The sequence below is a fragment of the Manihot esculenta genome, chromosome 13, assembly GCF_001659605.2.
Source record: "Manihot esculenta cultivar AM560-2 chromosome 13, M.esculenta_v8, whole genome shotgun sequence".
Lineage (NCBI taxonomy): Eukaryota > Viridiplantae > Streptophyta > Magnoliopsida > Malpighiales > Euphorbiaceae > Manihot > Manihot esculenta.
In genome coordinates this window covers 10,842,175-10,867,290 of record NC_035173.2, presented here as the reverse complement: position 1 = coordinate 10,867,290, position 25,116 = coordinate 10,842,175, and the positions used below count along the sequence as shown (strand labels likewise).

The window sequence follows — 25,116 nt, the reverse complement described above, 5'->3', positions numbered from 1 at the left end:
ATATCTTATAAATTTTGTACATAATATTACTATAACATTCACCACTTTTAAACTCTTTTTTTGTCCGGACAAAAAGCAAAATTTGAGAGATAGAAGTAGAATCTAAGTTAGCTAAGTAACGTGGTTGGAATTGCAGAGTAGAAATGAATGGAGAATTGTAAAATTATTGTAAATATGTAGTTGGAGGCCTCGAATGTACATACTAAATTATTTATGATGAATATTGTGTATTGTTGAGTTAGTTGAGCTTTTAAAAAATTGAAAAAAATTCTACTTTATGTTGAAATACTTCAAGATTTTTGTTAGAATGTTTTGAAAATTAATTATGTATTTCATACCTCAAATTTGCGTTCTAAGACTTAGATTTCATTTCTTAATATACTTTACCTTTCTATAATTTTAGGAGAATACAAATTTATAACAATGTATTTTTTATCAATTTATATACATTTATAATAATCTACCTTATCTACAGTACTACAGCTAGGATAACGCTTGATATACACATAGTTTTGGAAAATATATCAGGTGATCGCCCTTTAAAGGTAGCTCTACATATGTGTATAACCAGCATATTTTTATTTGCTATTAGGCCAATATTGTCATCAAAGAGTCCAAGATGTCAGCATTGCTCTTAGGTCGCCAGCATTTTTTTTACTTGTATCTAAAATATTATCATTATTTATATGAAGCATGTTATGAGTGTATGCAAATTCTTTATGAATTTTATGCTTTTGGATAAGCGATTTCAGCAGAAATTTTATTGTAGCTTGACAATATTATTCAAAATGATTATTTATTCAGTTGACTTATTTTTTCGTATTATGTGATACTATTAAGTACTAAAACTATGTCTATTTTCTCTTTACTATTTATTTATCTATTCACTAAGTCGTCATACTCATCCTTTATATTTTTAACACTGTTAGATTCCTTTGGAATTTCAATCTAGCAATCTCATTTGAGTATTATTCTTTCACCCATTACAAAGCTGCAAAGTTTAGTGGAAGTGTTAGATTCCTTTGGAATTCCAGTCTAGCAATCTCATTTGAGTATTATTCTTTCATCCATTACAAAGCTGCAAAGTTTAGTGAAAGTCGGGCCAATTTTTATAAACTTTCACCGTTTTAGAATGAATGAATATACATTTATAATGCTTAAACTATTAGTCATATTTTGAGCAGTAAAAATATATTATTTTTTATCTTCACGGAAAGGATGTAAGGAATATAATTATAACAAAATTATAAATATTTAGTGAGGAGCCATTTTTCATATATATATATATATATATTCCATATTTTCATAGGTTATCATGTTAATTAGTATATTTTTAGAGGAAATTTCGTCAATCTATTCATTCACATCCATCTTTATAGGTTAGGAATGAGGTATGATATTTTTTTTCGTAGAGTATAATTAACTATGTATAGAAGCATATTAATGAGGTTTAACTAAGTGACACTAAAGTCATTTTTAAGGTTAAGAATGTGCTCGGTCCTCAAGGATTCTATATTGAACTAAAGAACAAAATAATAAAAATTTTATTGAATCGCACTTCTTTTTTTAACAATTCTAGTTTGATACTTAAGAATCAAATTAAAACCTATTAAGAATCAATTTTTATTTGTATGTTTTTTCATTATCATTTAGATACATTATATACTTTCAATATAATTATATATATTTGTATGCAATTGAAATTATAAAATACATACATATAGTATAAAGGTAATTACAAAACTATAACGTGGTTTGATATTTTTTTTTCAAGTAAAATCCTGTAATTTAATTTGCGAAAAAAGAGTCATGTGATTTTGTTCTGTTAGTAAAATAAGACTTTTCTATATGATATCGTTAATAAATAATAATGTGATGCTTAAAAATTAATTAAAAATAATTTTAATTAGGATAAATTACATTTTAGTCCTTAAAATTTTATAGAACTTATGATTTAGTTTAATATTTACAAATTTAGTTAAAAAGCTTTGTTTTATAATAAAAGAGTCTCTTATAATTCATTCCTACATTCTTACAAAATGATCCCAAAATATTATAATTATTTACGAATAAGTATTTATGTATTTTTTAAATTAATTTTATATATTTATTAAATTTAATATCTTAAAATAAATTAATAAAATAAAAATTAAATCAAGAATCTTGGCGCAATATGCATCTAAATTCAAGTGCAAATAGTTTTTTCTAGTCTAACTTTTCTTTTCTCGATGATTTTTTTTTTATTAATTAGAACAAAAAGGAAATATCAATTTTTTTATATTATTTTTATTTTATTATTTTTCATATATAAGATATTGAAATTTAATAAATAGATAAATTAGTTTGTAAATATAAGGAATTATAACTAATTTCAATATTTAGGACTAATCTATAAAACTATAGGGATTAATTTGAATTGAAAATATAAATTTTAAATTAAGAAATTATGTTATTAATCAAACAAAACTTAATAGGCTAAATTTAAAATTCATGAACTAAAATATAGTTTTCATTAAATATTAGGGAGTAAATTATAATTTATCATTAATATTTAGCAGCATTAGAAAAAAAATATTAATTTGCTAACGACATAAAAGTACAAGATATTTTTTATTACGAATTAAAGTATAGGATTCTACTTGAAAATACGCTAAATCATAGGATAATTTTTTTAATTATCAATATATTATATTACTATATACCATATGTTAGATAGTACATATGGACTATATACAAATTCGTAGCAAGCATACTTTTATCCTCCTTCTCTTTAACTCTTCTTCTCTTTAAGTACAACCCTTATTCTAGCTAGTGAGCGGCTCTCCTCTGCCCAGCCTCTCTTTCGCTATGGGTTTTTCCTCTCCTCCTTATTGTTGTGAGTTGTAGATAGGCAACTGAACTAGTAATTTATTATTGGGAGGTTTTATAGAGAATCTATTTGGTTCAGCCTTTTAGGAAGCTTGCATGTGATAGCTGGATCCTCCCTAGGTGCTCTACGTCAACCCATTGTAGCGAAGGGACAATCTTTATGTTTCTATGTTTCTTTGAGCTCTCTAAGTGCAAATTTAGTTGTGGTGAATCAAAATTAACTTTCTTTGCTGGGTTTGTGTTTGGCTCTATTTCTGTGTATACAGGTTGGTGTTTGTAGGGGTCCAGTTTTAGTTTCATATCTTCGGGGAAGTTCATTGCATTTTATGGTTTTTGGCTTCTAGTCCTTCAGCCTAAAAGAGACTGGAATGGCAGAGAGCTTTATCCTACGCTTATCGAGTGTTTGAGCCCTTCTTCAAAGTCTTTTTTCATGGTTACCCATTTTTAAGTTTTTTCACCTTTCTTCTCTTAGGGCTAATGGTTAAAGCTTGATGTGTATTCTTCTAGTGTGATTGACTAGAAACACCCATCTATGAGGAGATTTGCACTTGCTAAAGAGAAGGAAGATTGGCGCCTCTGGAGTTGCCATCAAAACATGGCGAATCCAATAAGTTGGCTTCCTAATTAGGGTTTTATTGTATTGGGCATCTGAGTTTTTTAAATCTAAATTTTGAAGATAGTCTTAATATATCTCAAGGCCTTTAGGCTTTCTTGTTTATTGGCTCTTATACTTATTTCTCTAATTATTTCTACCTTTAACAGAAAAGAAATATATACAAATTAGTATTATTTATCACTCATTTGCTTTTTAAATAATTTTAGTTATAGATACATACTTTATTATTCTTAATTATTAGTGTATTATTAAATTTCATAACATGCATAATCTTTTGTTATATATGTACCATACAGTTAAAGGTTATTTAACTAAGAAGTAGAGCTAAAATGTATATCCACCTCTCAACCTCACCATCATTCCAAACCCACAAATCTTCAACCTACAAACTCTTATCATGTAGTGTCTTTGACAAAAATAAGTAAATCTATACCCTAAAAAGTGAAAATCAAATTATACCTACAAATGTAAATACCTCTTCTCTCGTATCTTCTTCACCGACTCTTCTTTCACAATTAATTTTACAACTTCATCACTAACTCTTTTGGAGGAGATGTTTTTGCTTGCAATAAAAACCTTCGAAACTTCTCATCCACATCTCAACAAATGGCTAATTGAGAATTTGGCAGATCATGGTAGCACCTAATAATCTGAAATGGAGCTTGGTGTTTAGGATAACCTGTTGCGCTATCTGGATTGAAGAATTTTGAAAAAATTTATATTATTATTGTATTTCACTCTTAATCTTTACAATTGATTTACATGACTATTTATACATAAAGAATTATATTTAAACAGGAAGCAAATAATCAAATAATAATTACAGGGATAATTAAGGATTCTAATCAAATTAAATCATATTTCTAGAATCAGCTAGGATCAGCAAATAAGTTAACACTCCCCCTCAAGTTGGTGCAAAGATGTTGCACATGCCCAACTTGCAAATTAGATTATCTTAGATCTTGTTGTTGAGCCCTTTAGTAAACATATCCGCAAGTTGCCCAGTAAAAGTCATATGAACTAGGCTCAAGACACCGTCTGTTAATTTTTCTTTAATGAAGTGCCGATCAATTTCAATGTGTTTCATCCGGTCATATTGGACTGGATTTTGTGCTATACTTATAGCAACTTTATTGTCACAATACAAAATTATCTTGTCTCTCTCGAGCAACCTCAACTCCTTCAATAACTTCTGTAACCATAAGAGTTCACACACACATTGGGCCATTGCTTTGTATTCTACTTTAGCACTTGACCGAGCAACAACACTTTATTTTTTGCCCCTCCAGGTGACAAGGTTCCCTCCCACAACTGTGCAGTAGCTAGAGGTGGATCTCATGTCATCGAGAGATCCTGCCTAATCTGCATCTATAAAAGTTTCAGCTCGGAGGTGACCATATTTGAAGTAAAGAAGTCATTTCCCTAGCGCGGACTTTAGGTATCTTAAGATGCGAAGTACAACCTACATATGAGTCTCGCAAGGGTCATGCATGAATTGGTTTACTAAACTAACAACATAACCTATATTCGATCGAGTGTGTGAGAGATAAATCAACATTCCTACCAATCTCTGGTATCTTCCAATATCCACGGACTCACCAGTTCCTACTTCCAGCTTGTGATTACTTTCAATGGGAAATTCTGCTGGTTTACACCCCATCATACCAGTTTCTTCCAAAAGATCCATAATGTACTTTCTTTGGGAGATGAAATTTCTTTTTCTGATCTAGCCACCTCGATACCTAGGAAATATTGCAGTTTTTCTAAATCTTTGATTTTAAATTTCTGAGCCAACAATCTCTTTAGTTGAGTCATTTCCTCTTTGTCATCGCATGTCACCACTATATCATCAACATACACAATAAGAAGGGTGATCTTACCCTTGTGATGTTTGACAAATAGAGTGTGATTAGCATTACTTTGTTGGTAACCAAAGGACATCATGACTCTGTTAAACCTATCAAACTAAGCTTTGAGAGATTGTTTTAGCCCATACAAATCCTTTTTTAACCTGCACATCTTTCCTTGTGTCTTCTCATCAGCGAATCCAGGAGGAATTTCCATGAACACTTTTTCCTCTAAATCTCCATGGAGGAAAGCATTTTTCACATCAAATTATTACAAGTCCCAGTTCAAGTTGGCTACGTTAGACAACAGAACTCTAATTGAGTTCATTTTTGCAACTGGGGCAAATGTCTCTTAGTAATCTACTCATGGGTTTGGGTGAATCCTTTAGCAACCAATCTAGCCTTAAACCGTTCAATTGTGCCATCAGCTTTATGTTTCACTATGAACACTCATTTACAGCCAACGAGTTTCTTCTCAGGTGGGAGAGTGACAAGCTCCTAGGTCTCATTTTTTGCCAATGCTTTCATCTCTTCAATCATTGCTTCCTTCCATTTAGGATCCACAAGAGCTTTCTTCCCATCCTGTGGAATAGACAAAGAGCAAATAGACAAGGCAAAGGCTCTATAAGAAGGAGACAAGGATTCATAAGAAACAGGGTGTTTAGTACAAGATCTGACCTCTTTTCTTTGTGCAATAGGTTTATCTAAGTCATTGGAGCATTCAAGAGTTGGAGGTAACTCACCAGAAGAATATTCTTGACTGGGTAACTCACTAGAAGAAGATTCTTGACTCTGAGTAGACTGCATAATGGCTTCTTCTGCCTTGTCTCTCCTCGAATACCTCGTCAAATATGACTTGTCCAAATGATCAATTCTCTCTCCCTAATTGGACATCTCCCCCTTCCACTAGAATTCAAACTCTCTAGTTGAACTATATGATCTAGAATCACAAAATTTCAGTTCACCTCTTCTTGCTCATTATTCTCCCCTTGAAGAGGTGAGTGGGTGGTGGTAATAAAGTAGGGTTCAGTTTCTCGGAAGGTAACATCCATACTGACAAAGTATTTCCTAGAGGGAGGGTGATAATACTTGTATCCCTTCTGTGTCGGAGAATACCCAACAAACACACATTTAAGGGCCTTGGGATCCAATTTTCTTGTCGTCCTAGTATGGACAAAGCAAACACACCCAAATACTTTTGGTGGAACAATGTATTAATTCTTCCCTTGTAGAACCTCCAAAGGACTCATAAAGTCAAGGGTTTTGAGAGGCATTCTATTGATAAGATAAGCATATACAAGGATTGTATCTCCCCAATATGCTTTGGATAGATTCGTGGTGAACATAAAAGATCGAGTTACCTTCAATAGATGCCTATTTTTTCTCTTAGCAATGCCATTTTGAGCACTAGTATAAGGACAATTAGTCAGGTGCACTATCCCATTACTCTCCAAATAAGCAGAAAAGCTACTATCCATATACTCTTTTCCATTGTCAATTCTCAAAATTTTTACCTTAGTATCAAATTGAGTACAAACCATCTTATGAAAGGATTGAAAACAAGAAAAGACATCACTTTTAGCTTTAATCAAATAGACTCAAGTCATTCGAGTGCAACAATCAATAAAGGTGACAAACCATCGATTACCAGATAATGAGACAGTTGGAGTAGGCCCCCAAACATCAGAATTAATAGTTACAAAAGGATTTTGACTTTTATTATAACTCAAAGGATAAGATGTTCTAGTGTGTTTAGCATACTCACAAGCATCACAAAATAGACAATTAAATTGAGTTCTAACAAACAAATTAGGATAAAATTTTTCTAAGACAAAAAATGATGGATGTTCTAACCGCCTGATCAAGTATAATTTAGCCACATTTTTATCATAATTATTATTGCTTATTTACACATTTTTCAGTTTAATTTATGGTTTTTATCTTGTTTTTACAGAAAAGGAAGAAATTGGAAAATGGGAGAAAAAAAGTGCAGAAAATTTACAAAAGGATGATTTGCCCAGTGATTTGCCCAAGATCACCAGATAATCTGCTCCAATCACTGCCCAGATCAAGCTGAAGCAGAAACCCGGAGGCAACAGGCAGTAGTGATATGGCAAGTGATTTGCCCAAAAAACGCGAGGATCACTGGCCAAATCACTCGTAGAGACATAGAGGACTGACTCACAGAGAAGCGATCTGGTCAGCGATTTGCCCAATCACTTGAAGAAACTGGTCAAATCGCAGGGCAAATCACTTCGACAGCAGAAAATACAGCAGAGCGGGAAATTGTTCAGGAAACCGAATTTCAAGTTTTCAAAAGTCCAAATCCAACTCAATCACTACCAAAACAATTCCAAGAGCCACGAAAGAGTTTCTCACCTAAGGAATTCCAGTTGCAATCAAATTCAACATCAAAAGAGGAGTCACAAGCCAAATTAAAAAGGGGTTTCAAAACCCTAGAAGGATGGAACTCTTCAACTATAAAAGGGCAACCTCCAAACCAGCAAAGGCATCTTCTGCTGAGGAATTGAACTCGCCAGAAACTCTCCAGCATCTTCCTTTTTCCTTTCCTTTCATCTTTTTTTGTGTATTTAGTCCACCATGAGTGGCTAAACTCTTTTCTTTTCTAGTTGAAGTTGAGAATATTCAGATTTGTGATGAATTGGGAGGTTTAATACTCCATTGTTGAACTCTTGTTTGTTTCAATATTTATGCAAATTGATCTTTTCCATAATTATTACTTTGCTTTTAGAATCAATAAGGGCCCATTGCTTTTAAATTGCTTAAGTAATATTGTTTGAATGATTTAGGTCCGTAATTGCTTAGGTTGTTCAAATACACATTTAATCAAGTTGCATAATCTAAACTTGACCACGCGGTTGGCAAGGATAGAATTGGGTTTTTCTAAGTCTTAATGCAATCAACAGTTGTTCGATGCTACAATGCCCCAAGGACGTTCCTTGGCAACTTGTTGATTAGTGTTTGATTAGCGAACGTTTCCTAATCAAACTAGAACTAAGGAAGAATTTGGATTGTGAGAAGCGTCTTCCACAACCAAAACTGATTTATTGAAATCAAATAGGAGTCTTTGATAATCAATGATCAATTCTGAACAAACTGAATTAGACTCACACTTCAGCTAGAATCTCTTTCTCACTGAAATTCTCATCTATTTAAATTATTGCTTTCTTTTGCTATTTAATTTTAATCATCAAATCAAACCCCCATCTTTTAATTATTTGTTATTTACTCATCTTGGTTATTATTAGGAAGATCTTTAGTGTCAATTCCCTGTGGTTCGACCCTATTGCCACTATCTACAAGTTTATTGTTGATTGTTTAATAGGTTTATTTTTGACGGCTTCGACAACCGCCTATCAAAAATTGGCGCCGTTGCCGGGGAATTGATTTAAACTAACGTATTTTCCCTTTATGACCAGGTCTGGCCGTAAAGACACTCTTCTTTACGACCCGGAGATTGAAAAGACTGCCAAGAGCTTAAGGAAGCAAGCAAATTTGAGGAACCAAGCCTCAAGACCATCTTCATCAACAACTCCACCTCACAGACCACCTACTGCCCCTGCTGAAGAAATTTCTGCACCAGCAGAAACTTCCATCACCGCACCTGCTACAACAGAATTTTTACCAAAAACTGAATTTCTGGTCATGGCAGAAAATCCAGCAATGGCAGCACCACCTGCTGCACATGTAGAAGCTGAAATTCAAGCTGGAAACGTGCCCATCCAAGCACCTCAGCCACGGGAAAGAACTCTCGGAGAGTTGGCTGAACCAGCAGGAGATCAAGCACCCTTATGCATTGAATATCCCCTATTGACAGCACCATTCGAGCTAAGGACAGGTCTGATTCATCTCCTTCCTAAATTCAGAGGCCTAGAGAATGAAGATCCTCACAAGCATTTGAAGGCATTCCACGTTGTGTGCTCAACTATGAGACCTCAAGGCATTCCAGAAGATGATATCAAGCTTAGAGCCTTCCCTTTTTCCCTTGAAGACTATGCCAAAGAATGGCTATTCTACTTGCCACCCGGATCCATCACATCATGGGCTGATATGGTAAGAGCATTCTTGAGAAAATTCTTTCCAACCTCAAAAGCCATAGGCATCCGTCGAGAAATAAGTGGTATAAAGCAAAAGCACTCTGAAGGTTTGTATGAGTACTGGGAGAGGTTCAAAAAGTTGTGCACAAGCTGCCCTCGGCATGATATTTCTGACCAATCTCTCATTGAGTACTTCTATGGAGGTTTGCTACCCTCAGAGAGAAAATTTATTGAAGCAGCCTGTGGAGGAACAATTGAAAAAAAATCACCTCGGGAGATGAGGGACTTAATTTCCTCCATGGCTGCAGCTTCTCAACAATTTGGAGACCAAGAGCTGCCAACAAGGAATGTAAATGAGGTGAGTAATTCCATTTTATCATCCCAACTTTCTGAACTCACCAATGCTGTCTGTAGCCTTGTTGTGAGTCAAACCCAACAAGTCCAGCAGATTCAGCAGCCCAAGACCTGTGGAATATGTGCCAACAACCACCCAACTGATCTATGTCCTTCCCTTCAAGAGGAGGACCAGCAAGTCAATGCTGTTGGAGGTTTTAATGGACAAAGAAGGTATGATCCCTATGCAAATACTTACAATCCAGGTTGGAGGGACCATCCAAATTTCAGTTATGCAAGGGGACAGCAATATCCAAGTTACTAGCAAAGAAACCAAGCTCAGGCTGCACCTCAAAATTCTAATGCATCTCTTGAAGAGATTGTGAAAAATTTGGCAAATACTGTGCAGAATCTTGAGAAACAAATGGGGCAAATGGCTTCATCCTTGAACAAAATTGAATCACAAGGAAAGTTACCTTCCCAAACTGAGATAAATCCAAGGCAAAATGCTAGTGCCATCACATTGAGGAGTGGAAAGGAGTTGCAAGACAATAGGGCTGAAAAAGTGCAAAAACAGGGCATGGAAGAAATTCTGCCAGAAAGTGATCAGGGCAGTGATTTGCCCAGTTTGCTCGTAGAAACTGACCCGATCGCTGGGCAAACTAAGCTGTCCAGCAGTGATTTGCCCAATTCTCCAGAGAAGGCAGAAAGTGATTTGCCCAAATTAACAGACCAGGCAGGATCCAGCCAAAGGCAGAAACAGCAACCTATGGAGAAATTCAAGGTACCTCCTCCCTTCCCAAAGAGATTTGCAAGGTCCCAAAAGGAGAAAGAAGAAAAAGAGATACTTGAGACACTCCGCAAGGTGGAAATCAACATTCCCCTACTTGATGCTGTAAAGCAAATCCCAAGGTATGCCAAGTTTCTCAAAGAGCTATGTACCAACCGAAGGAAACTTGCTGAACGTGAAAAGGTAAGTGTGGGGGAGTGTGTTTCAGCTGTCATCCAAAGGAAACTACCAGTCAAATGCAAAGATAGAGGAATGTTTGCGGTTTCATGCAAAATAGGCAATGTGGGAATAAAGAAGGCCATGTGTGACCTTGGAGCTTCAATAAATGTCATGCCTCTGTCTATTTTTAACTTGTTGAATGCAGGTACACTCAAGGGAACCAGCATTGTGATCCAATTGGCTGACCGATCCATTGTCTACCCCAAGGGAGTGCTAGAAGATGTGTTGGTACAAGTGGACCAATTAGTCTTTCCAGCAGATTTTTATGTTATTGACATGGAGGAAGACAAGAGCAACACCACCTCTGATATCTTACTTGGGAGACCATTCTTGAGCACAGCAAGAACAAAAATTGATGTGCATGATGGCACATTGACTATGGAGTTTGAAGGGGAAGTTATCAAATTTAATGTTTATGATGCCATGAAATTCCCCAATGATGTTTCTCATGTTTATGGCCTTGATGTTATTGATGATTTAAGTCAAGAAATTTTTGATTTTGATCAAGAAAACTTACTTTATGAAGGTCTTTGCAGGAAAGGAAAAGTGGACAGCAACATCTCTGAAGAAGACAAAACAGCAGACTGTTGTAACTTGCTGGATGTGGGTGATTTGCCCAGTGATTTGCCCAGAACACCAGAAAATCTGCTCAAATCACAGCTCAAATCGGACAGCAGGCAGACAGAAAACCAGCAGACAGAAAATGCACCAAAACTGAAACCCTTGCCTAACCACCTCAAATATGGCTACTTGGGAGCTGGAAATACACTTCCAGTAATCATCTCCAACCAGCTCAGCCAAGAAGAAGAGGAAAAGCTCCTGGATGTGTTGAGGAAACACAAGAAGGCAATTGGGTGGACATTGGAGGACATAAAGGGTATCTCACCCTCAACATGCATGCATCGGATACTTATGGAGGATGAGTGCAAACCTGTTCGTGAGGCACAAAGAAGGCTGAATCCACCTATGATGGAGATTGTAAAGAAGGAGATTGTGAAGCTCCTAGACATTGGGGTAATCTACCCCATTTCTGACAGTAAATGGGTGAGTCCCATCCATGTGGTACCAAAGAAGACCGGGATTACCATTGTCCCTAATTCTGAAGGAGAGCTAGTACCCACTCGTGTACAAAATGGGTGGAGAGTTTGCATGGACTACAGGAAGCTCAACACAGCCACAAGGAAGGACCACTTTCCCTTGCCCTTCATGGACCAAATGCTTGAGAGACTTGCTGGAAAAAGCCATTACTGCCTCCTTGATGGATATTCTGGATTTTATCAAATCCCCGTTGCACCAGAAGACCAAGAGAAGACCACTTTCACATGCCCATTTGGCACATTCGCATTTAGGAGGATGCCCTTCGGTCTTTGCAATGCACCAGCCACTTTCCAAAGGTGCATGATGAGCATTTTTTCTGACTATGTGGAGAGGATCATTGAAGTCTTCATGGATGACTTTACGGTGTATGGCAACTCATTCCATGAATGCCTAGCCAACTTGGAGAAGATACTTCAAAGGTGTTTGGAGACAAACTTGGTTCTCAACTATGAGAAGTGCCACTTCATGGTCAGCCATGGCTTAATCTTAGGCCATATTGTTTCAGCAAAAGGGATTGAGGTGGACAAAGCTAAAATCGACACCATCAAAAATCTGCCCTACCCAACCAGCATTAGGGAGATTCGATCATTCCTTGGACATGCTGGTTTTTACAGGAGGTTTATCAAGGATTTTTCTAAAATAACTCAGCCTCTTTGCAGATTGTTACAGCAGGATGTACCATTCAACTTTGATGACAGCTACAAATCAGCCTTTGATTTGATCAAATCACTCCTAATTTCTGCCCCAGTCATCCAGCCACCTGATTGGACCCTTCCATTTGAGATCATGTGTGATGCCAGCAACTTTGCTATAGGTGCAGTATTGGGACAGCGCATAGGTAACTCTCCTCATGTCATTCACTATGCCTCACGCACCCTAGATGCTGCACAATGCAATTATTCCACCACGGAAAAAGAGTTGCTGGCTGTTGTGTTTGCATTGGAGAAGTTTAGACCCTACCTACTTGGTACAAAGGTGATTATATACTCAGATCATGCTGCACTAAGGTATTTAATCAAGAAAAAGGAGTCCAAACCTAGGCTGGTGAGATGGATATTGCTGTTACAAGAGTTTGACTTGGAGATCCGTGACAAGAAAGGCAAGGAGAACCTTGTGGCTGATCACCTCAGCAGAATTCTGACCGAGATGGAGACATGCCCCATCAATGAGACCTTCCCTGATGAGCACCTCTTTGCTGTCCAAGAAGAGGAACCATGGTATGATGATATTGTTAACTTCCTTGCCATAGGTGATTTGCCCACTGATTTGCCCATACACATAAGAGACAAGATCAAGAAAGAGGCAAGGTATTATGTGTGGGATGAGCCTTACCTATGGAAGCATTGTGCAGACCAAGTCATAAGGAGATGCATCCCAAACCATGAGATCACATCTGTCCTAACTTTCTGCCACTCTTACAGCTATGGAGGTCACTTTGGGCCACGCAAGACAGCCTTGAAAGTTCTTGAAAGTGGGTTATTTTGGCCTAACATATTTAGAGATGCTTATTTATTTTGTAGGTCATGTGCAAGATGCCAACAAATAGGAAACCTTGGCAAAAGAAGTGAAATGCCACAAGCACCCATCATGGTGTGTGAAATCTTTGACATATGGGGCATTGACTTCATGGGACCATTCCCACCTTCCTTTGGCAACACCTACATACTACTTGCTGTGGATTATGTGTCCAAGTGGATTGAGGCCAAAGCAACAAGAGCTGATGATGCAAAAACAGTGGGTGATTTTGTAAAATCCCACATTTTCTCAAGATTTGGACTGCCCAAAGCCATAATCAGTGACCGAGGCACCCATTTTTGCAACAAGGTAGTAGAAACTCTCCTCAAGAAGTACCATGTCATCCATAGAACATCTACTGCCTATCATCCTCAAACAAATGGGCTGGCTGAAGTATCAAATAGGGAGATCAAGTCCATCTTGGAGAAAACGGTCTGCCCAAATCGCAAAGACTGGAGTACACGCCTCAATGATGCCTTATGGGCATATAGAACAGCATATAAAACTCCAATTGGGATGTCTCCATATAGGCTGATTTATGGGAAAGCATGCCATCTACCTGTGGAACTTGAACATAAAGCCTATTGGGCTGTGAAGAGCTGTAATCTTGATGAAAAAGAAGCTGGAGTTAACAGAAAATTACAGATTCAAGAGCTTGAGGAGATCCGGCGTGATGCCTATGAAGCTTCATGGGATTACAAAGCAAAGACTAAAGCCTTCCATGATAAGAATATCTCCAGAAAACACTTCCAGGTTGGTGATAAAGTCTTGCTTTTTGATTCCAGGTTCAAATTATTCCCTGGGAAGCTTCGGTCTAAGTGGATTGGACCATTCTTGGTTGAACATATCTATCCACATGGAGCTGTTGACATTAGGAGCCCACAAACTAGCAAAGTTTTCAAGGTTAATGGGCATCGTTTGAAGAGATTCTATGAAGGTTTTACTGTCCATGTTGTGGAGGAGGTTCCCTTGGATCCCCCTTCCCAAGACTGCTGAGCAAGACACTGAAGTCCAGCCCAAGACAGAAAACAGGGCGCTACTGGGAGGCAGCCCAGAGACAGTGATTTGCCCAGTGATTTGCCCAATGATTTGCCCAGTGATTTGCCCACTACTTGCCCAAATCGCTGGGCAAATCGACTGAATGTACCATAGTCACAAGTGATCGGGGCAGTGATTTGCCCAATTGCCCAGATAATTTGACCAAGATCACCGGTCCAATCGCAAAATCAAGCACATCATCAGAAAAGGGCGTGAACAGTACCAGCCCAGCAACTGCAAAGGAGAAGCGATCTGGCCAAGTGATTTGCCCACTGCTTACCCAAATCACTGGTCAAATCACCCTGTCAAGAATCCAGAGGGCCAGCAATAAATCATCAGGCTTTCCCCTCTCCGACCACCACTCACCCACCGGCGAACTCAAGACCACCATGGTCCGAATCAAGATGAAGGCCACCGGCGGACCGTTCATGTGGAAGAAACTAGGGCTGCCGAAACCCATCCCCTATGACAGTGACAATGAAGCGTGGGATACCACTCCACCAGCCACCACCAGCACCGAAACGCCACCGGCTACTGAACCAGCGACCGGACGCACCGATTCACCGGCCGCCCAGACATATCGCCGGCAAAAGAAACGGCAAAGAACGCCGCCACCACCATCCACAATAGACTCGAAGACAAACCCTGCGGGCGAAATGCTACCTGAAGCCACCACTCCCACCGGCCACAGCCACAAACGGCCAAGAACACAGTCGCCACCAAGATCAGAGCTGGAACCCACCATTGCCATACATCCCGCAGGACTCAAAGAAAGTGGTACGCCCACTGATTCCACCAACGCTGTGCCCACTGATGCGCCCACGGATTTTCCAAGCGCTATGCCCAGCGATGTGCCTAGCGATGCGCCTACTGATTTCACCAGCGCTATGCCCAGCGATGTGCCCACCGATGTGCCCACCGATGCGCCCGTGGACTTACCAAGTGATGTGCCTAGCGATGCGCCTACTGATTTCACCAGCGATGTGCCCAGCGATGTGCCCACCGATGTGCCCGTGGACTTACCAAGTGATGTGCCTAGCGATGTGCCTAGCGACACACTCAGTGATATGCCCAGCAATTTGCCCAGCGATTTGCCCAGGCCAGCATACCCAGATCACATCGTCAAATCACTGACATTCAACAAAATTTCTGAACGCACCAGGCTGCTGAAAGTTTCATCCCTACCATATCACCCAGGTAAGTATATCCACCATGCCACCCTCGGAGCACTGAGACTCCATTCCCAGGTACGTTCTCTCATCTCTGCTATTGGCTGGGACATTTTTTTCCTCCTGCGCATGCCCTCCTTCCTTGAACTCACACATGAGTTCTTCACCACGTTCTATTTTGATAAACCTGCCATGCATAACATACACACACCAGGCACTATTGGATTTAGGTTATTGGGGAAGCGATTTCGCTTATCCCTGCAGGAATTCGGCATAGCCATGGGCTGTGAATGCCCTCAGTCCACCTGGGACTTCCCTGCTGAGTTTGATCCAAGCTCTGTGTACTTGGAATTAAGTGACAATCCACCAGACTCCTACTCACCCACAAGGTCCAAGGACCTTTACCTCAGAAACCCCAGCCTGAAATACCTCCACAGATTCCTGGCTTACACATTTTCTGGGAGGAAGGATGCCTCCAACATCCTGACTAGAACTGAGTTATATATTCTTTGGTGCATGCACACACATAGGAAAATACATCTGGGATACTAGGTTGCCACCCAACTATCTAGCATCATTCAGTATAACAGGCCACTGATTTTTGGCCCCTTGATCACTGCCATTGCAGTGAATCTCAAATTATTGCACCCAGCATATACTGACCTTTCCCCCACCCCCAAAACAACCCCCTTGGACCTACGCACATTGGATGATATGGGGTTGCTTTGTAAGGTGGGGGATGTTTTTTCCATTGCACCTGCAGGTCCAGTAACGCCACGCCATGAGCGTGTTTTCAGAAGGAAGAAAGCCACCATAAGCACCACCACCCAGCAGCCAGCCACTATAGCAGATACTGCAGATGAGGCAACACAAGCAATAGGGCAGGAACCAGCAAATGAGCCACCTCCAGCAGCCCCCCAGCAGGATGCTCCTCAGCCACCTGAAGACGAAGCCCCCAACCAGACAGTAGAGGCTCGTCTCAGAAGGATTGAAGATCGAATGCAAAGGATGGAGCACTTGTTGGACCTGCTGGTGGACTATTTTCTGCCCCAGCACCGTGACAGATAGCGATCTGCCCAGTGATTTGCCCAGTGCTTGCCCAAGTCACTGGTCAAATCACTCACAGGCCAGGGAGTCCCTTTCCCTTTTCTCCTTCATTTTTTCTATATGTTTATTCACACATTGAGGACAATATGTGGGATAGGTGTGGGGGTACTGGAGAGTATTTATTCATTAATTACACCATCTTTTTGCTTCTTGTTGTTTCTTTTTGTTTCTTTTTGCATTGTTCTCACCCCTTTTTGCACACACCAGAATTTTTTTTCACACTCCTAGCACACACACACAGAATTTTGTAGCTAATTGCTCTACTCAACATAGATAACAAAGTTGAAAGAGTGCCCTTATCTCATGACCCCATTGATTTGCCACCCCTTTAAGCCTAAATTGAATCATTCACAGTATGTTACCTTCACTTAGGGAGTTTTCTCTTGAATTGAATCCTTAAATTTGCTAAGGTCAAGGGAAATAAAAATACAAATACATGCAAACACAAAGTTAGTGTAACTCCCTATGAGCTGATTTGCCCAAATTATCATGAAAAACTAGCACAAAGCACTAATCACAAACTTGTTCCAATGGTCTAAGACTATGAACTGAGCCTAATAACCACTTGGAGAAGTAACTGACTAAGTAACCGGGGGTGTATCACCCATGTACACAATCGCGTAAAAAGGTCAGTAACTTTTTCAAGCAAATAAGTTTCGATGGTCTAGACTATGAACAGAGCTAGTAGCCACTTGAACAAGTGACTAACTGAATAACCGGGGGTGTATCACCCATGTACACAATCGCGTAAAAAGGTTAGTGACTTTTTCAGGCAAGGATAAGAATAAGTGCTGATGAAAATAAAAACAAAAATAAAAAGAAATAGAGAAGAGAAAAGGGGCAAGTCACTCCTAGGGGTTGCATTAAAACTAACATAAAGGATTAAGCATAATTGATTCAAAAACCTTTCTCTTGACCATGGTAGGTGAAAGGAAACAAGGAAAGGAGAGGATGACCTTAGTGCATGTACTCTATACTGTGATAATTCAGATTAGGAGTCTAGGGGGGGCTGATTAAATGGTACTTAGGCTCTAAGGAAAAAGGGGACTTGATTGGCTAAGTTATTTGTTGCTTGAGGACAAGCAAAAAGCTAGGTGTGGGGGTATTTGATCAAGTATAATTTAGCCACATTTTTATCATAATTATTATTGCTTATTTACACATTTTTCAGTTTAATTTATGGTTTTTATCTTGTTTTTACAGAAAAGGAAGAAATTGGAAAATGGGAGAAAAAAAGTGCAGAAAATTTACAAAAGGATGATTTGCCCAGTGATTTGCCCAAGATCACCAGATAATCTGCTCCAATCACTGCCCAGATCAAGCTGAAGCAGAAACCCGGAGGCAACAGGCAGTAGTGATATGGCAAGTGATTTGCCCAAAAAACGCGAGGATCACTGGCCAAATCACTCGCAGAGACATAGAGGACTGACTCACAGAGAAGCGATCTGGTCAGCGATTTGCCCAATCACTTGAAGAAACTGGTCAAATCGCAGGACAAATCACTTCGACAGCAGAAAATACAGCAGAGCGGGAAATTGTTCAGGAAATCGAATTTCAAGTTTTCAAAAGTCCAAATCCAACTCAATCACTACCAAAACAATTCCAAGAGCCACGAAAGAGTTTCTCACCTAAGGAATTCCAGTTGCAATCAAATTCAACATCAAAAGAGGAGTCACAAGCCAAATTAAAAAGGGGTTTCAAAACCCTAGAAGGATGGAACTCTTCAACTATAAAAGGGCAACCTCCAAACCAGCAAAGGCATCTTCTGCTGAGGAATTGAACTCGCCAGAAACTCTCCAGCATCTTCCTTTTTCCTTTCCTTTCATCTTTTTTTGTGTATTTAGTCCACCATGAGTGGCTAAACTCTTTTCTTTTCTAGTTGAAGTTGAGAATATTCAGATTTGTGATGAATTGGGAGGTTTAATACTCCATTGTTGAACTCTTGTTTGTTTCAATATTTATGCAAACTGATCTTTTCCATAATTATTACTTTGCTTTTAGAATCAATAAGGGCCCATTGCTTTTAAATTGCTTAAGTAATATTGTTTGAATGATTTAGGTCCGTAATTGCTTAGGTTGTTCAAATACACATTTAATCAAGTTGCATAATCTAAACTTGACCACGCGGTTGGCAAGGATAGAATTGGATTTTTCTAAGTCTTAATGCAATCAACAGTTGTTCGATGCTACAATGCCCCAAGGACGTTCCTTGGCAACTTGTTGATTAGTGTTTGATTAGCGAACGTTTCCTAATCAAACTAGAACTAAGGAAGAATTTGGATTGTGAGAAGCGTCTTCCACAACCAAAACTGATTTATTGAAATCAAATAGGAGTCTTTGATAATCAATGATCAATTCTGAACAAACTGAATTAGACTCACACTTCAGCTAGAATCTCTTTCTCACTGAAATTCTCATCTATTTAAATTATTGCTTTCTTTTGCTATTTAATTTTAATCATCAAATCAAACCCCCATCTTTTAATTATTTGTTATTTACTCATCTTGGTTATTATTAGGAAGATCTTTAGTGTCAATTCCCTGTGGTTCGACCCTATTGCCACTATCTACAAGTTTATTGTTGATTGTTTAATAGGTTTATTTTTGACGGCTTCGACAACCGCCTATCACCGCCTGTGCCACTGTATTATTTCCTGATTGATATCTTTATTTTCTCCAAAACAAGTTTGAGATATTAAAGAACTTGGATCACTCTTCAACATATATAAGCCATCATGCAGCCTACCATTGCCGATCCTCTTTCCTGTGCGAAGATCCTGAATAACACAATGATCAAGAAAGAATTTAATTTTACAGTTAAGGGCATTGGTGATAGCACTGACAGATAAAAGGTTGACAGAAAAGTGGGGAACATGAAGGACAAATGATAATTTAATGTTGGATGTGTAAATAACAGAACTTGTTCCGGATATGGGAGTAAAAGAGTTATCAGCAATTCTGACACTATCTTTGGTTAGAGAAGGAAAATAATTGAGAAAGCCTTTAGAAGAGTCTGTCATATGTCTATTCGCACCAGAATCGATAATCCATGGAACATTTTTAAGAGAGGAAGCATTACCTGACTTTACAAAGTTAGATGTGGCACCGGAGAATGAGTAATCAAAGTTAGGAATTAAGACCCTTTTACCTTCTGCCATGGTAAAGATTTATGAACCGTGAAAGAATAGAAGGTACTCAAAGTTGTACGCACAAAAGAGCCCAATTGATTCACCAAAACACCAGGCTGCATGGGAAGGCCGGAAAAATGGTCAGAATCGTCGCCAGAGTGATTGGAGCAGCGAAGCAGCGTCAGACGATTGGTCACGCGCCGAGAAGCGATGGGACACGCGCCGGGAAAGGGAGGCGCGTGAGCCTTACATGCAGGCTTTTTTGGCATCGGAACTAAGCGATCTGCCGGCGACAGTCCAACGATTCTCCTGGTACCGGTGGTGAGAGGAGGAAAGGCTCCTAGATGGGTAAGTACCAAAAAAGGTAGATTTAGGGTTTTGAAACCCTAAAGAGGAAAATTTGAATTTGAACCCTAAAATCAGGAAAAAAAAAACTTTGATACCACGAAGAATTTTGAGAAAATTTAGAGTATTCTTGTATTTCACTCTTAATTTTTAGAGTTGGTTTACATGACTACTTATACACAAAAAATTATATTTAAACCAAAATAATAATTACAGAAATAATTAAGAATTCTAATCAAATCAAATCATATTCCTAAAATAAGTTAGAATCAGCAAATAAGTCAACATGGACAAACAGAAACAAGCAGCTGCTCTTCCAAAACTAAGTAAGCAGCATTGATGAAACTTGTCGCTTTTTATCTTGAATAGAGTCCAGTAGCACGAAGCAGCGAAAGAATCGTGTTCTTTAGAGGCTAAAGATCATCATGCTACTGCAGCGGCGTATTTTTAACTAGATTGTCCACAAATTGCTTGGCACAAATTAAATACAGATGGGGCTTACACATCATGCATTTACGAGAGGCATAATTTGTATTTATTTACAAATGGGTCATAATCATATGCTTCACCAACTTTTACAAATCTACCTTTGACACGTTTTCTAGTATCAGCCAAGGCTTTACGAGAGGCATATCTGATTTGCTTACCAAATCTGCAAAAACATCACCAATTTTGAAAAATCTGTCAGAACCCACAAGCTGGAAAGCCTACAGAAATGCATGCATTAACCTGAAATGTAGTTGGAGTTAGAAGCAAACACATACATTCTTGTCTTCTTCTTTTCTTTGTATCTCATCTTAGCTTTTTCCCTTGCTTGTGGACAGCTTGTTTCCAAATTCAATTCCCGTGGTGATTCTTTGGTCAAAAACACTGGTGATATTCCACAATCTTGATAATCAGCAGCACTGCTCTCACCAGTGATATTGGATGGTGAAAGAGATATGCTTGAGTGAATTTGTCGAGTGGTAGTTGGAAATCCAAGATTAATACTTCTATTGAAACTCGGGTTCATATACAAGCAACTAGTACTACCATACATTGCCTGTATCATACTTGTTGAACAGGCAACTTGAGGTGATTGGAATGCGATGCAGTCTTGCTGTCCAGATGAGGTTACCTGAAAAAATACACAGGTAAAAACTTAAGAACGGAAGTGTTTATCACTAACCGAAAAAAGTCGAGAAAATAGACGGATGGACAAAATATATATATATATATATATATATATATATATATATAAAAGTAACTTATCACATCGTACATATGGGTAAATGATACATCTGAGGTTTCAGAAAAAAAAACTAATTAAAAAAAAATCCGAACATGGAATTTAAGATTTTTCTTTTTAAACCTAGTTGGCTAAAAGTCCAATGCCAGAATCAATTCATTAATTTTACTATAATAGAAAAGAGTGATCTAGGGAATGAAGCAAGAGCTCTAGGAATGATTCATTTGTACAGTCAGAGAAATTGTTTCTGTAACTCAAACCCATGGTAATTAATGTGGTTATAGCACAAGGAATAATTAATAAGTTTCTCATGAAATGAATGGTAGAACAATATAGAACCAGAAATTCAAATAAAAAAAAAAAAAGAATTCAGAATTTTAAGTTAAAGCAAACCTCTATGGTATTGTCAACACGACCAGCGTTAGATTCAGTAACTGATAAACTTTTCTCCATTAAAATGCAATCCTTTCTAATATCCCCTTGGTGGTATCTGGGTTGAACTTGAGGGCATCCAAATATATCATCACCATTCTCAAAGTTCAATGCAACATCATCCATGTTGAGACCTTCACATAAATCTTCACCATCTGGAATTTCAAGATCTTTGAAATTGGAGCAACCGGCCTGAAGTAATTGACACACAAGAAAATGAATTGGGCCATGTTTATTTGAGTAATGTAATTAGAAAAACTGAGTGAAATTAATTTTACCTTTGACATGTTTGGATCCTCAGGCAAGAAAGATTCTTGATCTCTACCATGAGGAACAGAATTTGGATCCTGTGGAATGACATTAGAGGACCTCATACAAGGTTCTAATTCATTCAACTTTCTAGTCACCAATCCAAAGGTGCCTTCATTATCCTTGTTCTTCAAACAACTAATCATGGAATCCTCATTTCCTTGTAGAGAGGGAAGCGACGTCGTTCCCAATCCTTCAGGATCATAACTAGTTGTTGTACTAGGAGAAGCATCAAGAACAGAAGACCAAATCCTAGAAAATTCTGCCAAAGAAGGTCGACCGGTGTAACAAGACAAGACTTGGAGATGGTGGCCGGAGCTTGAACAACTATTTGTATTATTCCAATCACAGTTTTGACAAATAGACAACTTGTCATCTAAACACCGGAGAATTGACGGTTGGGAATTGCACTTATCACAGAGAAGTGAACGAGAATGCCTTCGAGATAAACAGTTTGCAGAATGTACAAATTCATCACAGTTCAAACACAGCCTTGCAGAATCTGATTTACAATAAACTACTGCCCTTACAACCCCACAAAACTCACATAACGGTTCCATATTTACCTTCCACACTTCTCGAAGTAATATCTGAGCCTAGAACTGAGCATTATTATTAGCCTTACTTCTCTCACAACGCAAATCCTTCTACCCCGTTAAAAAAAACAATCACAAAACACGGAAATAAAAAGAAAAAAGAAAGAACTCTCTTAACTAAAGCTATGAATGATTGATGGAAAAGAAAGGTAGAATCAGCCAATTTCCATAAACACAGAATAAAATACTTGAAAAAGAGACGAGAAAAGACAAAAGAGCAGCGGGAGAGCTTGAGTTGGGTTGGCTGGCGTTATGCCGGTAAGTAGTACGAGAGAAGAGTCAGGCATAGTCAATTATTTATTGAGGTTTTGGCTAAAATTAATGGGTTGTTGCCACGTGTAACAACATGGCTATAGAAAATGATTAGATGCTGATGTGGAGAATATGAGAATATATGGGTTGGGCCAGGAGTGCTGTTCGGGAGCTAGTTTTTTGGATGGTAAATTTTGGTTGTGAAATGGGTCACAAACTGGCTGCCAAGTCATCTCATCTCTCGAGATTTTGGTGGGTTGTTTCTTTGAGATATCGAGATCTCAGGTGGGAAATGTGGCCTTTGTCGTTGAATAGCTTTTGATTTTATGGTCAAGGAAGACTGCAGACGCGGTTATTTCCTTGGTCAACTTAGTTTCTCTTTTTCAAATTTCTATTTTAATACACATTATTATTATTATTATTATTATTATTATTATTATTATTATTATTATTATTATTATTATTATTATTATTATTATTGAGATTTAGTAAAATTTATAATTTAGTTCTTATTTTTTTTAATAATAAATAATTTGATTTTTAAATTTTTATTTTATTAACAAAATATTATTTTTTTAGTTTGTTGTTAATTAACCGTTAATTGAAGATGTTAACTTAAAGGGATTATATGATTATAAATATTAAACTATAAAAATTAAATTTTCACAAATTATTAAATTAAAAAAATTAAATTATTATAAAAAGTAAATTTTAAAAGATTAGATTGTTATAGAATAACAATAAATTTTAATAGAATGATTATTTGTTTAACATAATAAAATCTTAGAAACTTAATTGTTTTTCCTTAAAATGATAAAGGACTAAGTTGTATGTTCTGTTAAATTTCAAGGGTATATTATAAATTACACTTATTATTATTAGTAGAATAAATTATACTTGAGTCCCTAATTTTAATCCAATTAATGAATCAGTCCTATATTTTTAAAACCCAACACTTAAACTTTTATATTTTCAATTTATCCCAAAATTAATCTTTTTCATCCTTTAATTGTCATTATATGAGTTGAAATATTTTTATTGCCCTCTTTTAAATTTAAGTGATTAACTCAAATGATTACCTAAAATTAAAATTCTTATTAAACACTAGTTTTTCGATTATCATTTCATATATAACATACTTCAATCTAATGAAAAAATTCAACTAATATTTAATACTTTCATATAAAATATTGAATATTGATTTTATATGAAAATTATTAAACACTAGTTTTTTTATTATCATTTTATATATCAATATTTTATATGAAAATTATTAAACGCTAGTTTTTCAATTATCATTTCATATATAACATACTTCAATTTAATGAAATAATTCAACTAATATTTAATACTTTAATCATTCATTTATCATTGAATATTGATTTTATATGAAAATTTTTCAAAGTGAGCCGTGAATTGTCATCAAAAGATAGTGTAACGACCCAAAAATCGGACCGCTACCGGCGCTAGGATCCAGGTCGGCTTAAGGCCGCCGGGACCCGTAGCAAGCCTAACATACATCCTGTGAACCTGCTTAATCCCATACATGATCGACAACATTCATAAAAAATAAAAATTAAAACTTTTCTTTCATACATTCTATCATACACCAAACTCAACCTGTGCAAGCACTGAACATAGTCATAATCATAACCATGACCCCTCTGTGGGATCTCATCAATGCCCCAATGGGCAATACAACATATGTTGAGCTGGTTTACATAAACATCACAAATCATCTAAGATCATGTATAAAAAGGGATACCTTACACATTGGGTCAAGCACAATCTCTAATCCTCAATATCATTACATACATTACTTTACATCGTTTTACAATTTATCATGTCCACACTATATCTATTACAAACACATGACTTCAATACTCTTGTGGACCTCCTAGTCTACCCTGTACCTGCAAACCCGGGGATTTAGGGAGAGAGGTGAGCTACTAGAGCCCAGTGAGCAGAATAATAAAACTTTTAAAACATATGATAACATGGAATGCATCATATCACAGCTAATCACATCAAGGATGAATTTGTCACCAATAGTCCTCTACATAGTCCAACTGTGCCAGAACGTAGAATGGGTCCTGGTCTTCCTCTTACATGGCATAACATAACAGTCCAACTGTGCCAGAACATAGAATGGGTCATGGTCTTTCTCTT

At 37.5% G+C, this 25,116-nt stretch overlaps 2 protein-coding genes across 2 annotated transcripts; one reads left to right on the top strand and one right to left on the bottom strand.

Annotated features, from left to right (window-relative positions):
- The first annotated feature begins 14,810 nt into the window (after positions 1-14,810).
- LOC122721489 (cell surface glycoprotein 1-like) lies at positions 14,811-20,110 on the top strand. Its single transcript, XM_043949328.1, has 2 exons — positions 14,811-15,629; positions 19,901-20,110. Exons 1-2 carry the CDS (start codon positions 14,811-14,813, stop codon positions 20,108-20,110), a joined length of 1,029 nt encoding a protein of 342 aa, XP_043805263.1.
- A 379-nt stretch (positions 20,111-20,489) lies between these two features.
- On the bottom strand, positions 20,490-22,923 carry LOC110629194 (zinc finger protein CONSTANS-LIKE 12). Its single transcript, XM_021776107.2, has 4 exons — positions 22,069-22,923; positions 21,752-21,982; positions 20,895-21,247; positions 20,490-20,782 (listed from the first exon to the last, which is right to left on the bottom strand). Exons 1-4 carry the CDS (start codon positions 22,657-22,659, stop codon positions 20,644-20,646), a joined length of 1,314 nt encoding a protein of 437 aa, XP_021631799.2. The 5' UTR covers positions 22,660-22,923; the 3' UTR covers positions 20,490-20,643.
- Between the last annotated feature and the right edge of the window lie 2,193 nt (positions 22,924-25,116).